The sequence below is a fragment of the Dermacentor andersoni genome, chromosome 6, assembly GCF_023375885.2.
Source record: "Dermacentor andersoni chromosome 6, qqDerAnde1_hic_scaffold, whole genome shotgun sequence".
Classification (NCBI taxonomy): domain Eukaryota; kingdom Metazoa; phylum Arthropoda; class Arachnida; order Ixodida; family Ixodidae; genus Dermacentor; species Dermacentor andersoni.
Genome location: NC_092819.1, coordinates 50,017,460 through 50,032,982, shown reverse-complemented (window position 1 = coordinate 50,032,982; position 15,523 = coordinate 50,017,460). Strand labels below are relative to the sequence as shown.

The following is a 15,523-nucleotide window of genomic DNA, read 5'->3' as shown; positions in this document are numbered from 1 at the left end:
AACGAGGGGCACCGCCAGAGCATGTGTTCTAAGCTGCTCACTGACCCGCAGTCCGGGCAGGTAGACTCGAAGGCATCCGGGGCAATAATGTTGAGGAAAGTTAGACAGGGATATGTCCTAGTCTGCAACATTCTCAGTGTGATTACCTGAGACCTGGAGAGTTTACCGTGCGTAGGCTGAAAAGCCCGCCTGCTCATTTGATAGTGCTTGGTGACTTTGTCAAAATTGAATAAAATGTCTAAGTTCCCCATACCCATTCTGCAGACCTGCGTCCTCCCCGGCACGGAGGGTTAGAGTGTGCGCCCGAGAGCGATCAGGATCATTGAGGTTGGTGAAGGAGTCTAGTGGAGAACTGAGATGTGCCGGAAACCAAGTAGTGGTGTGCGGGGATGTAATCTTATTGCCGAGAATTTTAGAGGCTTCTACGGAAATGAAGCCAGAAGCAAAGGCCCCAGCCGTCGATCTAGAGTCTGTGTAGATCTGCAATCTACTATTGTCCAAGAGTGCGAGAGCTATGGCCGCCTGCTTGGCCCTCGAGGGAGCAGAATCTTTGAAAGATGCGGAATTGAAGATCAAACCCTTGTGATCGATGACAACGGCAGTGAACCTGGTTGAGCGGCCATACTGGGCGACATCTACGAAGCAAGACGAGCGCAACGGCCCTGGCCCTGTGCCTGCCAACATTGTGCTGTGGATGAATGTTGCGAGCAAAAGGAGAGGCCTGAATGTGGCCCTTTGGGCATCCGAGGGCTGATGCTGCTGCTCCGCAACGAGCACAGGGTTGAGGCTTAGTACGGCCAAATTCTTCCTTCCAGCCGGCGCAGACGACAGCCGAGCTACCTGGGCAAATTCCTGTGCATCAGTGATCTCTTCCAGGGTGTTGTGAACCCCTAGCTGCACGAGTCGCTCGGTGCTGGCTTGCATGGGAATGCCCAGCACCCTCTTTATGCTCTTTCGAATTAGCGTGTTCAGCTGCTTCTTGTGGCCTTGCCAGCAAAGCATGGCCGCCACCTACGAGATGTGGCTCATGAGGAAGGCATAAAAGAGCCTCAGGAGGTCGTCTTCTCTGAGACCTCCCCGCCTGTTGGAGACTCTGTTGAATAGTCTGATCACTGTCTCCGTCTTCGTGGTAATTTTGTTGATCATTCAACCATTACAGCCATTCGACTCTATCAGCATGCCGAGAACTCTAAGGATGTCCACCCTGGAAATGGGATTACCGTTACTTGTGCGGAGGTTTATGTTGGCTGCCGACAGTGGCATCGAGCACTTGGGTTTGGGACCCCTCCTGACGAGCCTGTATAGGAGGAGCTCCAACTTTCTCGAGCACTTTAGACCCGCGTTTGTGAGAAAACGTTCTGTTGGGCAAGGGCTTCCTGAAGCACTAAAAAGGATGCTCAAGCTGCAATTAATTAAAAATTAAATTAAATACTGGGCTTTAACAAATCAAAACCACAATATGATTTTAAGGCATGTTGTAGTAGGGGACTCCAGACTGATTTTGACCACCTGAGGGTCTTTAACGTGCACCTGATCCACGGTACACGGGTGGTTTTGCAGTTTGCCCCCACTGAATGCAGCCGCCGCGGTTGGGATTTGATCTCATGCCCTTGGGCTTAGCAGCACAACACCAAAGCCACTATGCCATCACAGCGGGTGGTAAGCAGGCTCTCAGAGGCTTCATTATAGCCTAATTTGGAGTTCGGTCTGTCTCTTAATAAAGCTTAGTTGCTGCCTTACACAATCTTTGTTGTGTATCCTATAAGAATAGTGTAGTGACAGTATAAACAGCTAAATGTACTCACGCTGACGCCAATAGATGACAGGCTCGTCTGGCTGCGACTGTAGATTCGTTCAAGTTCGTCGTCCCGGTGGCTGCTATCCCTATCCATGCTGTCTGCACTACTTTTGACTGATGAGCTCTGTTGGGGATAAAAAGAAGAGGAAAAGGAGGCATTCAGGAGAGCCAAACAGCAAATGACGACCCAGAGTGAAAGCCCACATAAAAACATTCACAATTGAGTAATTGACACAAGATAAATGGCAAGGTGATTTGTTCTTGACTGACCTTTCTTGGCGATTTGTTTCATTTTCATGTGACATATCATCCGGTGCAATGCGTTACTGTAGCAACCACAATCACATTTCTGCTGCTAATTCTGTCAATCCAGTAAAAAAATTAATAAGAAAATGCAATGTTTAAAGTAATGCTGAATGGAACTGCAGATGCTTGCGGCTTTCATCACATCTGTGTCTGACCCTAAGTTCTCGCGCACGCACGCACGCACGCACGCACGCACGCACGCGCGCGCACGCACACACACACACACACACACACACACACACACACACACACACACACACACACACACACACACACACACACACACACACACACACACACACACACACACACACACACACACACACACACACACACACACACACACACACACAAGTGAAATCTCTGAAAGTAAGCAACAGTTGGAAGGAAGCCTGCAGGATAAGGCTTTCTTTGTTTGGCTACCATTGATAGCTTAATGTCTCAACCTTTTGCGACTCCTTTAGCCTTGTTTGGATCAGTGAAAGTAGGTGATCGAGAATATGGCCCAAGGCTTGGATGTGCAGAAAGTACAGGCCCAAGAGTTTTTGAAAGCTCTGGGAAAAATTCGATAGATTATAGAAATGTGTCTGTGGGGCAACAAGAGATTGGGATGACAGCATTGGAGAGCTGTAAAGCTTTAAAAAGTAAGACTGGGGTAGCTTGGTCGTGTAGCAAGAATAGATGAGTACTATGCTATGACCACAATTAGCACATGACTGGGGTAGTTGGAGAAGTATGGGAGAGGCCTTTGCCCTGCAGTGGGCGTAGCCAGGCTGATGATGATAATGACAGCAAGAGTGCAGTGAGCATTGGCGTTGGAAGGAAGGGGAAACGAGACTTCCAGATGGTGGTAAGACTTTGCTCTTTAACTGCTGCATAACACTATTGAGGATGATCAGAGAGAGTGAATGGAAGAATGGGTTGGTCAAGAGGTTTGTGAAATTGAAAAAACCTTACGAAGCATTGGTACAAAGAAGTTCTAGAACGCCAGAAGGCACAGATGCGAGCAACATTGCCACATTTAACCAAACGATGCAGAACTGCCTTTGAAATGACCGACTTTACACCATTTATCTGCTAGTGCAAACACGTTGGCAGCTACACGAGTGTCACAAAGGTGCTGCTGTGCATTTGTGTTTGAAAGGATGAACCTTGTTGCTATGCAAGAATGTTTACTGCGTGCTGTGGTCATTCACTGTGTTACAGGATGCCACATCAGCACTGTTGTTTTCGCATGTATTTTGGCCCCCTGGCACGCACCAAGGCTAGCGCATGTCTGCTATGTGTACCAGACATCTCGGTGGTGGTGCCATTGTGCGGTGCCTCTGTTCAACCTGGTGTCTATGGCCTAGTAGAAATATTCAAGACCAATATATTTTTGTGAATTTTCTTAAGTCGCGTGTACAAATGCCTCATTCTACAAAATCAAACACGACGTCCTTGCACATTGCATGCTGCATTTAACTATCCTGAAACCATGGCGAATGTGTCGAAGCTGGCACATTTCCATTGAAAACAATGTATTGCATGGCCACAAGTGTTTTCCATTAGTTATTGCTGTTTCACGTGGCAGTGACTAGTTGTAAACATATGGACACTTCTGAATCTGTCAACTTTCACAGACTTCCATCACAATCCAAGAATCATCATTATGAAAGTACACTAACTCGAAAATTTTGTAGCACCTGCTGTTGTGATTGCACAAGTAGATACTCTGGACCTTTGTTACCTAATAGCATCATCAGCTGTGCTAATACAGTAGCAAACATGTCCAAATCTGCCCATATCAACAAGTTTCTATGATGGTTCTATTAAGTTATGGCCAAGCAAGGCTGCAGGCCATGTGATAAGACAACTCAGAGAACAATAAGAAGCTTTTAATGCGTCATATTCACCGACCAGAAGGGACATAGAAAAATGAAAACAGACCGTCGGCGCTTTTAACAATAATGCTGAAGAGATAGCGCTCTCGTTTGGTGGTGTGTGCGATGCTAGCAGGATTCTCAGTTGACATTTGCTTTGCTTTGTAGTGGCACCAGGCATTAGGTAATATGTAGAGTGAAAGGGCAACAGTATCATGATCTCTATGATTTGTTAATTTCACTGGTCCATCAACAGGGCGCAGCAAGAGTAGCAACTCAAGCTCACATGCTAGCAGACACATTGTCTGTTTCCACGTCATTCCAGGTTCGGCAACTGCGCCATAAGTGGTGCTGTTCATAAGGACACTAATGGCAACATAAAAAGGCTGCCCAGTGCTTATACTAAATCTATGTTGCTTTTAAAAAAGATGAAGTGTGAGGCACATTATGACCAACATAGTTACCTCCTCTGCTCCAACAATGGCAATGGTAGGCAGAAGACGGTTCGAGTCATCGCTGCCACCGGAAGAGTGCCGTGAGCGGCCCCTTAGGCGACCCCGTGGAGAAGACCGGTGTGACCCACTGCTGTCATCAGCTGCAGTCACACGAGCGGCACAATCAGTCAAGCATGAAACAAGGACACTCCCAGCGTGTCACAACTTCACACCACACTGCATTCAACTGCCCCTTTCCGGGTGGCACAAATTTATGACCGTTACATCATGACATTACATTTTAGGAGAATGTTAAAGTGCAAAAAAGAAAGAAAGAAAGAAACACCAGGGTAAGGCTTTTCAAACCGTTCCTGTAGGAGGTGAAAATCTAGCAATATCAATGATTTGCCATCTGACAAAACCGGAAACCAACTACATGGTAAGGTTACCAGTACCAACTACCAGTACAGTAGGTCTTGGCTTACAAGCTCACAGAGAGGACTTGTTCCATTCTGTGCCGCTTGCTGAAGTATAAAGCACTGTTAGGTTAAGCTTAAAACAAAACAGGGCTTGTTGCATTTCCGAAAAGGACAGCTTTGTCATATGACAGTTTTTTGGCACCATTAGTATTTTACCTCAGGTCAACTTTCATCTACCAAGAGAATGACGTAAATGTGCCCACTTTCATCCCTTCTCTATGATAGTTATTTTTTTCACATATATTTTAATGTTGTAAAATGCCATGCACACTAGCCAGCAACGAGTGATAGCAATTACTACAATATCACAACCTCGCAATCGTGGATTGCCAAGTCATCCAAAAGTTAATGGCACTGCATTCAAGACATTGAAAAACACTGCAGTTGTGGTCTGGGACATTTATTAGGTGTTACCGCTTCATTGCTTTCTCTGTGGCCTCATGTATTACCACACCAGAATGAAATGCTTTGGAAAATTTCGATAGAGGATATAATTTTACATGATTATTTATTCACATAATAGCCTGCTGATGTTCATAATGATTAGTTTGTTTGCATGCAGAGTAACAGGTGTTATTTGGCAACTATTTATAAGACAGTGTGCAAAATTTCTTGGTAATATGTCAGCACATGTCATTACTGTCGACTTCTTGTTTTTACTAGTTGAAAATCAATGCCCTAAAAGAATGCACGGAAATTGCGGGTAGAGGCAGTCATCAAATGTGTAAAACCATGGTGTGCCAGAGGACATTAAGCTAACTTCATGCATGCAAATATTAAATGTGTGGTGGCAAAGTTGACTGTACTAAAGTGAATAAGTGGTTGTGTTACGTTACATGCATGAATATATGACGATCTTAAACTATGATTGGAAAAGAATCTTTGATTTTACTTCTTGTCTTCAATGTAATACTACCATCACTGTAACAAGCACAGATGTAAGTTATTACGCCGATTATTGATGCTTATTAGCACTATATTAAACTGATGGTGCTTCCATGTGATGAAACTTCAAACTTGCATAATTCCCAAGCGTAAATGGCATGCACACTCTTTTCCACATGTGCCTAGTTGATTTCAAATACCGACCACAAATACGTTCAAATCTTAGAAAAAATATCTGGCATACTTTTTCTGGTGTTTTTCACTTTTAAATCTGATCACCCTTAGCAAACCCTTAGCAACAGCAAGGTTCAGATTATATATATATATATATATATATATATATATATATATATATATATATATATATATATATATAATGATAATGTAGAAGGCTGGACAAATGTCGAAGTGCATAGTTTTGCTCCCACTTTTGTTACCGTCAGCAATACCAGCTTTGTCAAGAAACACAATCTTGCTGACCTCTGAAATCGAGAATTGCAGAACAATATATGAGCTTGCAGTAAACAGTACTACTGCATTATGAAACTTGTTAGAACTGTATTGGTTAGTCGCAAAAAAGAGCAGGAAAAGGCATGAGAAACATCACGATAAGTTAGGAAAGTTTATTACAAGAGCAGCTACACTGCCCAAGTCACATGGTTAATGAGGCAAAATGAAGGCGCGTGAAATGAAAACAATGAAAAATGTTACTCTTTGTATGAGCCAATGCAAATTTAACTCTGAAACAGTGGCCATATGAAACCTACCTCCAGCCTATCTTCGGCATTGCATCCGTGTGTATTTCACACCGAGCTTTAATCAAGGGTCATTTGTGCTTTATCTGATTGTTGATAAAAAAGCGCTAAGCAAGAGGAATGCATATCAGATGTGGTTGACGTGTCAAAATTGCACAATGTGAAATAGATGTGATGCTGTGCTGGAAAAGCATTGATTTCCATGTGGTTGCTGCCTCACTAAATACCAAGCTCCAGTGACATTTCAAGCAGAGTTAGCAGTTCTTCCAATACATGGCATCAGAATTGGCACAGAAACAGCTAAAGCCATTGTTTCGAGCGCAATATGTCATCCTGCGTTAGGATCGGATGGTTAGGATGTCAGAAGGAAGCATGCAAGGTCCAAAAGTAATACATTAAGACGAGTATAGACCTTGTCAAATGTGGAGTTTTTCATTGCACGACATCGCCAGCCTTGGTCATGTGACCACGTGTGTGACTGAGTGTTTCACCTATGAGTGGAAGACCCTGTACATAGCTCCATACTTTTCTGAACTCCAGAAGAGCGCAACAACATATTCTCATGCACAAAAAGAAAGCAATCGCTCTTGATATTAATAGAGGTGGCACGTACACATGCAGAGCAGAACAACAAGCAGGAGCATGCTGGTAAATGAGGTTGAGGTAAGAAGCACACAAGACAAGACAGGCAGCCGTGAGCTTACAGCGACGGAGAAAGTATGCTTCTTGTTGTTACACCCAAGCCCCACACTGCACCGAAGAGAGCACAGGTATCGCTATTAATATTGACAGTCTTTGAAACACATACATGTGATTAAGTAGGCAGGTATCACAAACATAAAAACAGCACTTGAAAAATCTCACTGTATTGTTCTTTACAATAAGAGGGCACAAAAAGCTCAACATTAAATTACCACATTATCCGAACCACATGACTATAAGGTTGGCTTCTAAGAGCAACATACGCTACACAGATCACTTCACTTTGCGAGATGTTTGCTGATGTATACAGCACCAGGTTTTTTTACCTTTCAAGGCTGTCAGCTTGCGCAGGACACCCGAGGTGGAGAAAAATGTGGACGAAAAATGGCGCTGGCGAAGGACCATGGATGAAGAGTGGGGGTTGGGCCGGTTCACTTTGCTGCGTAGACTAGACGGAAGTGTGCTCGACTTGCAGTCACTACTGCTGTTAGTGACAAACACAGAGTCTGGGATGCTGCCTGAACTGAGTGAGTTTGAGTTGCCCTTGGTGGGTGTGCCGGGTGATGACCGCGCTGGGCGCACGGGCTCCTCCTCTACTTCTGGAATCGTCTCCGATGACTGCACTGATTTCTGCTTCGTCAAACATCCCGACGGTGGCCTGCTACCCTGCTCATCTAGGCTGAGGACACTTTCCTCGGACGATTTGAAGGAGTAGTAACCAGTGTCGCGAAACGTTTTGCCCGGGTTGCCCTCGAGGTCTGCTATGTTCCCCACGGACTTTGTGCCCAGAAACTTGGATGTGCTCCGCTCGCTGTCACTGAACGTGGCAAGTGAAAGGTTGTTTTCACTGCACGACTTTTCCTTGCCACTTATCCTTTTTCCGAGGCCATCTGCGCCCTGGCTTGCTTCCGAGGGCACTTCTTTGTCCTCGTGGGCAGCCGTGTCCAAAATGGAATGTTCAGACTTGGAAGCACCCTTGGAATGGAAGAGCTGTAAGGATAAACTGCCCGCTTTCTTGTAAGGTGCAAGGCTGTCACTACTTCGTGTAACCACTAATTTACGTTGGCCTAGTCCTCTTCGAGCTTTAATATAGAGCGATGATTCCGATCGTGATTTGTCAGCTGATGTTTCGGTAGGAGACACACTCGGCTCCGGAGACATTCCAGTTGTCTTTGGACAGACTTCGAGCACAGTCTCGACGCTGCCACAGAAATCGATGTCGGAGCCTGTGGTGAGGGTTGACGAACTGTCACACTTAGCTGCAGTGCCACTGGCTATGCTGAACATTCCTGGCAGTTCCAGCTTTTCCTCGACGGTGACAGTGCTCAGCTTTGGAAGAATGCAGCTGGGTTCCAGGAATTCCAAATTAGATGCTGCTTCCTTGGCTGCAATAAGAGGAACCTCCTGGCCAGACTGTAACCGGAGGACGGGCACCTTGAAAGGAGGCAAGATGAAGTGGTCCGATGGTTCTTCACCATCACAACACGACAGCTTCGAGAGGGAAATGTTGTCGGCCAATGTGGCCCCGGAGGACTCCAGCATGTTGTAAAGCTCATCCATCTCGTTGGACATCTCCGATTCTGTGGCAGTGTGATCCGAGTCGTAGCTCGGAATGCTGATGCTCGTCGAGATGGTCTCAGATCCGGACTCCGAAGGTGTCTTGCTCTTTCCCATCTTCTTCTTTTCAGAGAGGTTGGGCGAGTCCACGTCAGAGCATTCACTCGAGCCTCCAGTCAGAGCCAAGGGTTTACACCTCCTCTCGCGCAGTGGAGAAGCATTACGGCTCCCACCGACTGTATGCATCAAGGCAACAATTTGGTACTGAATGTATTCCTGAGCCTTCATGTAGTCATTATGATTGTGGTCCGAGATGATGGGGCAACTGCTCTTCTCATCCTTGTTCGACTGTTCATCTGATAGCATCTTGAGGGACTGCATGAGCTGCCTACATATGAACATGGTCTCTTCGGAGATAGTCGAATCATTGCTGTGACCGCTCAGGTTATCTGCAAGTTTATCATCCACTGCAGCTGAAAGCTGTTTACTAGGCGAGCGCCGTCCGGGTTTCTTGTGGTGACGAGGCTTGGGAGACCCTTCTTCATCAGTGGAAGAATACGTTCCAGACTCCAAGGTGTCACTGCCATAGTCACTGTTGTTGCTACCAATGGTACTGCTGCAACTGCTCTCCCCAGAGAGAGCGGCAGGAGAAACCGTCTGCATCAAACGCGTGATTTGTGACTCCAGGAGAGCTTTCCAAGGTGTGATGTTTTCATCAACTTTCTCAGTCTCATCACTCGTGCCGGAGATGTGGGCAAGTACTCTGTTAACAATGTAAGCAGCTTCTTCATCAGAATAGCAATCGGTGGACGAAGATCGGCTATGAATGCTCGCTGCATCCTCCTCCAAAGCAGATTTCTTTAAATCCTTCACATCCTCATTTTGTGTCAATTCACTGGTTGAACTGTTGCACATACTTTCAATGCCAGATGTAAGTTCGTTTGCAGAATCCGACAATGACTGCTGCATGTCAGTGTTAGCTTCTGAAGTAGGAGTGAGAGACATTCGATTATCCTCTGTCTGCAGGTTAGCGTCTTTGGTAGCGGGGTCATGAGAATCGTCTTCAGTGGTGGAATCCATGTGAATGATCGTGCTTTCATCAGCAGTTAGTGTGACATCAAGGTTTTCAAATGATATGTCTTGGGAATGTTGCTGTTCCTCGTTAACTGTATTACAATCACTGGTATTATTGGCTGCATCATGTGACTGCACTTCAAGCGCATCCTCTTTTTTTCTCTTAATAGTTGTAAAACCTTCTTCTTCGAGGACAACTTTGATGTCTGCTGCTTCCTCACCATCATCTTTCTTTTTTCTTTTGATTGTATCACAAGAATCGCCACCCTCAAAAGCTAAGCTTGCGGCTGCCTTTTCTGCCTTCTTTTGTTTGGAAGTTGCCCTTTTGTCCTCATCATCACTGCTAACGCCTCCACTTTCGTCAGTAAACTCAGCATCATCAGGATAATGAAATTTACCAGTTCCCAACAGTCCTGAAGTGAAATATTTTTCTAACCTCGAAGATGCCAACTCTTCGGGGTCCTCTTCGAGCACTTCGACGTCATCAACACCAGATGTTTCGGACACTGAATCACTGAAGTCTTCGCTTGTAGCGATTGACCACCTCTTGTGTATCTCTTCGAGAGACGCATTCCCGATGGCAAAGCTGAAGTATTTTTCTAACTCGGACGACGGATTCTTTGTCACGGGAGTCGTCGCCCTCGAACTCTTTTCGCTCTCCTCACAACTCTCCTCGAGTATGGTATGAAGCGAGTATGACAGCGGATTGCCGTACTGCATGGCATTGAAGCGCGGCATGGGAGAAATGTACATGGCATCGTCCGACGAAGTCGACGCGTCGCTGAACATGTTCTCCTCCTCCTCCTCTTCGTCGCAGGACGCATCGCTAGTGTCGCACGACGTGGGTCCTGCCGTCGGAGACTGACCACTCCGCGAAGATTCGCCGACGTCACCGTCGCGCTTCGGAGAACCCGCCGCTCCTTCCGCGGACGGCGGACGCGTCTCGTGACAGTCGAACGATTCGGTGAAGTATTTTTCCAGCGTGGACACAACCAAGCCTTCGAGATCAATGTCCCTTTCCCGCAGTTCGCGCGCGGGAGTCGTTGCGGGCTCTACTTTCGCGTCGTCGTTGGGTGCAGCAGCACCGTCGATTGTATCGCGGTCGCTCGATTTCCGTTCCGCTTCGTCGACAACGGCAGCAGAAGGAGCAACACACTCACCGGCGGCGGTATCCTTCTCGGCGTTATCCGTATTCTGTTGCTCGCGATCCGAAACACACGCGGGCACCACCACCACCTGTTGCTGCACTTCCACACACACGGAGTCCGCGCTGCCCGCTGCCTGCGCGTCGCGCGGAGGCGGGCCGCAGGCGTCACCGACCGCGCTCATCGGCGGAGTCCTGGCGGGGGCGCCGTTCTCCTCGAGCTGTCCCACTTCCCCGAGCACACCTTGGCCGCCACCACCGCCGCCGCCGCCGGTGCTCTCCTCCAAGTCGGCCATGTTGGCCGCCGACACAGGTGCATTGTCCGCACAGTCGTCGCCGGGGCTCGGCGCGCGTTCGCCTCGACAACTGTCATCCTCGGCTGGGACGTCCCGTCCGGGCCCGAGCGCCTCCTCCGGGGCGCTCAAAGGGACGCGGCCCTCCATGATCGCATCGTCCCGTGCGAGCGAGCCGTCTCTCCGCCACCACCGCCACGGTCCCGCGATGGCGCCGCCGTCAGAGCTGGTGGCCTCCTCTCCCACTTCCGGCGCTGAGTCAACGACAGGTGGAGCAGCGGCCGGCAGGACTTCTTGGCCCGGTTCTCCTACGCCGACCGCCGCCGCATCGCGCACGGCGGCGAGCAGCAGATTAGCGTCGTCCTCGTCATTACGATTGTCCGGCCCGGCGAGAATAGCAACGGCGGCTGCTGCTGCCGCCGCTTCTCCGTGCGATGCCAAACTGGTTCCCTCATCGCTGGCGTCGCTGCCGCCGGCGGCAGCCGACCGTTTGCCGCCGCGTCGTCGTCCCATCGGGCCGGCGGCGCTGCTTTCGCCTTCCTCGCTGCTTCTCGCCTCCTCGGGCGACCTTTGGCCGGGGTCGACCACCTGCGGCCCCGCGGCGGAGGCAGCAGCGACGCCTAGCCGCTCCCGCTGCTCTTGTTCTTCGCCCGGCGCCAATTCTTCCTCCGAACCGCCGCTGCCTCCTCCGTCCTCCTCTTCGTCGGAGGGGAACTCCCAGTCCGAGCTGTCCTCGACGTACACGGCGCCCTCGGGCCCCACGGCGAGCCGAGAGCGCAGCAGGAGCCAGAGGCGAGACGCCGCCTCCACCTCGGAGTCGTCCTCGGACGAGCTGATGAACACCAGCTTGTAGTCGTCGGGCGAGCGGTCGCGCAGCTTCACCTCGCAGTCGGACGGGTAGTCGCTGTCCAGCGGCCACAGCCGGCTGTCGTAGCTGTTCTGGCTGGCGGGCCGCGAGGGCCACTGGTCGGACGCCGCCGACGAGGACGCTGCCGCGCCTGCGGCAGCCGACTCGCAGCCCTTGAGCAGGTCGCGGATCCGGAGCGATCGCCTCCGCAGCTGGTCCAGGCGCCGAGCGAGCGGCGAGCAGGGCGGGCTCGGCGGCACGTTAGTGGAAAAGGAAAGGGCATCGCCTAGCGTGGGAGTGTTAGCGCTGGCCGCGGTCGCTGCATGGGCGCCGGCGCAGGTCGGCTCGCACAAGAGAAAGTCGTCAAAGACAAGCGGGGGCGGAAGGATTGGGAACTGGGAGCATTCGTTAGAGGGGGGCAGGACGTTATTAGCGAGAGAGTCGCCGCCGCCGCCACTGCCTTCGCCGCTGCAGCAGTCGGCGGCGTCGTCATCATCTGCCGGAGACAGCCGTGGCAAAGGAAAACAAACAATTCAGTCTCGAAGGAACACTTCAAGCACAACAAACGCATACTCTTCGGAAAGGCAGAAGAGTGAAAGACGGGTGTCAAAACAAACAACACACAGTTTGAAATCGTTGCTCAGCACCTGTATCGTTCTCTTATAATGGGAACGTGTCGGCCCGACATGAATCATGCACCGCCGCTGTGTATGGGATTAAAAAAAAACGTCAAAAAACGGCGTCAATAAAGAAGAGGTCGTTTCACCGAGCGGAGTCGTAGAGCACGAAACACTCCTTCAAAAAAATAAGAGAGTCAAAGTACGTTATCCTCCCTTTATGCACCTTTCAGCTCTTCACGCGCATCTTGAGGCGATCAAGAAAACCACGCCTCCAAGCGTTACAGCTTGGTGGTGTCGCGTTTTGTCCGCACTTACGAGAAAAACAGGAACCCAGTTTTTAAACTCTCGACGGCGAACGACACAAAAGCAGACCGCCGGTTCCGTCTTGGTCGCACCGTGGTGTCGCACTAACGACAGCGTTGGTCGAAGCACTTGACCTCTACGGACGCGCACGGACCTCATATAGCGCCGTTCCCAGCCGTAAAACGTTATCAGCGAAACGAGCTTGTCGCCCGCGGAGAAGATCAAAAGACGCGACGCCGGCGCTGTAGGCAGACGGCTCTACAAGTAAACACAGCACGCGCCGGGGACACACCCGCCGAACGAGAATGTTTACCGTTAGCAAACGGCACGCGTAACTATACGTTGATCGAAAGCGTATGGACCAGTTAAAGCTTCTGTCCGTGGGTGCTGTCAAGTCGACGGCGCTGGCCTGTAATTAGGAGCTCCTTATCTCAGAGCCGCGGGGCAGGGGGCGAGTGACTGCGTATAACTGATCGACACATCCTCCACTTACGAGTAAGTAATCATTAAACAACGAGATGCCTGAATGCACAAGCGGTTAGCGACCGGCTGAGCCAATTCGACGACAACGTGGCCTTTCGCGTGATGACCGCGCGGCAACACTTTGCTCTGCCCCAATACCTACGAATTAATTTATAGACAGTGTGATAGACTGCAGATGCGAGAGTATTATAAATGCAGACAGTATCATAGATCTCGGACAGGCAGATACTGAAACAACCTTCCCTATAATATCCGGTCGTCGCTGGATCTTGTGGCTTCGTTCAAGAAGCCATCTCACATTTGTGCGAGGTAACTTCTTCCACTATATGCTTTGTAACAAGGAGCACATCACGCAAAAACTGCGGGCTTTAACGTCCCGAAACTAAGCACAGGGAGAGATGCCGTAGCTTTAAGGGCTTCCAATCAATTTTTGACCGCCTGGGCACGTTTTCTTTTCCTTTTATGTATATATTCTTGTACCTAAACCTCAGTTGACACGCGTCTTCGCATTCCAGCGCCCCATCGAAATACGGCAACCGTGATCGGGAATCGAAGCCGCGACATCCTGATCGGCAATCAAAACGTCACAACCACACCAACTGCACTTTTCCCTCGTTATAATGTCATCTTGTTCACAGGAAACATACAGACCACGTAAAAATAAAAAGTCGTTAAGTCTGCTTCCATTGTTCCATGATGTGTAGTGCCGTATTACTTAAAACGGTTTGTTCTCGGAAGGTCTCAAAAAGCAGGGTTAATATGAAAGCTTCTACGGAGCTTTTTACACAGTTGTCAGGGGCATCAATCTGTAGAAGCAAAGCTCATTCCGTCGTCGTTGAGCTTCACTGTTTTCCTTCATCGTCACAAAGAAAAAGAAAGAAATGACGAGAACAGAGGATTACATCGTTTTGATTTCCTATACCTCCGTTGATGTCTTTTCCATGCTATCTTCCCCGAGCCGCGAAAGACGAAAAAAAAAAAAAAGGCTGGACGCCTCGTGGACCCCGTTCCCACGGAAGAATGAGTTTAACCGTTATCGGTTTCTAACTTCGAGAACGCTGTTCGGGAAACAGGAGAGACGATGGCGAAAAGAAAGCCGCCGCTTCCTGTGTCGAATCGCGCAGTTCTCCCATATTTCGCCGATACGGGTGCGGTATCGCGCGACTATATAGCCGAAAGCGCGTTTTTGCGAGACTTCAGCATCCACCGTTCGGCACTTCCGCAGCGTGACGAACTGCAGCCAGGAATGCTCGACGCGCGCTGCGGCGACGTCGGCGCGTTGTTTGCGAACGCGAGAGGGGTGGGAAAAATGAAAATACCTTCGCAAGCGTTTCAATACAGCAGCGGGTCGAGAGGGTGATCGACTCGAAGTTCAACGGCCGCGCGTCTCGCCGAGTGGGGCGGTAGATGCACAGCGAGCGTTGCGGTTCGCGTCAAAACAGCCGATTCAGTGCGAATCGTGGCTGAGCGTGTAGGAGGAGGAGAAACATTTATTAAAAAGAAAGGACAAGCAGGTGTCTTTCTGCTTGTGCGGGAGGCGCCCTTAGTCCAGGGCTCCTGCGGCTCTTGCTGTCTCCCGGGCCCGCCGCACCAGTTGCTGCTGGTTACGAGGGTCCGAACTAGTCAGCACGGCCTCCCACTGTTCGGGTGTGGGGTTGGGTATTTGGTTGGGTTGGGCCGCCTTCACGTTGGGGCACGCCCATGTGGTGTGATACAGGGAGGCGTAATCATTACAAAGGGGACATTTGTATGAATATAGTGTAGGGTGTATTGCGTGTAGTCTGCTTAAATGGGGGTATGTGTTGGTTTGTAGTTGTCGCCATGTTACGGCGTCTTCACGTGAGAGGGTCTTGTGTGGAGGCGGGTATTGTCGTCTGTTCAATCTGCGGTGTTGCAGTATGGCGTTGTATTGTAAGGGTACGTGTAAGCTCAGCCACGAACGCGGTAGCCGTCCCGTGGTTGGTGAAACCGGAGTGGCGAC

At 49.5% G+C, this 15,523-nt stretch overlaps 1 protein-coding gene across 3 annotated transcripts in view; it reads right to left on the bottom strand.

Annotated features, from left to right (window-relative positions):
• Window positions 1–15,523, bottom strand: part of LOC126522943 (uncharacterized) — a 538,767-nt gene that overhangs the window by 20,865 nt on the left and 502,379 nt on the right. For all 3 annotated transcript variants that reach the window (XM_055066617.1, XM_055066618.1, XM_055066619.1), the window contains exons 5-7: window positions 7,548–12,632; window positions 4,431–4,561; window positions 1,806–1,922 (exon numbers count right to left, since the gene is read on the bottom strand). In XM_055066617.1, the coding sequence (XP_054922592.1) occupies window positions 1,806–1,922; window positions 4,431–4,561; window positions 7,548–12,632 (5,333 nt within the window). The remainder of the gene's footprint in view (window positions 1–1,805; window positions 1,923–4,430; window positions 4,562–7,547; window positions 12,633–15,523) is intronic.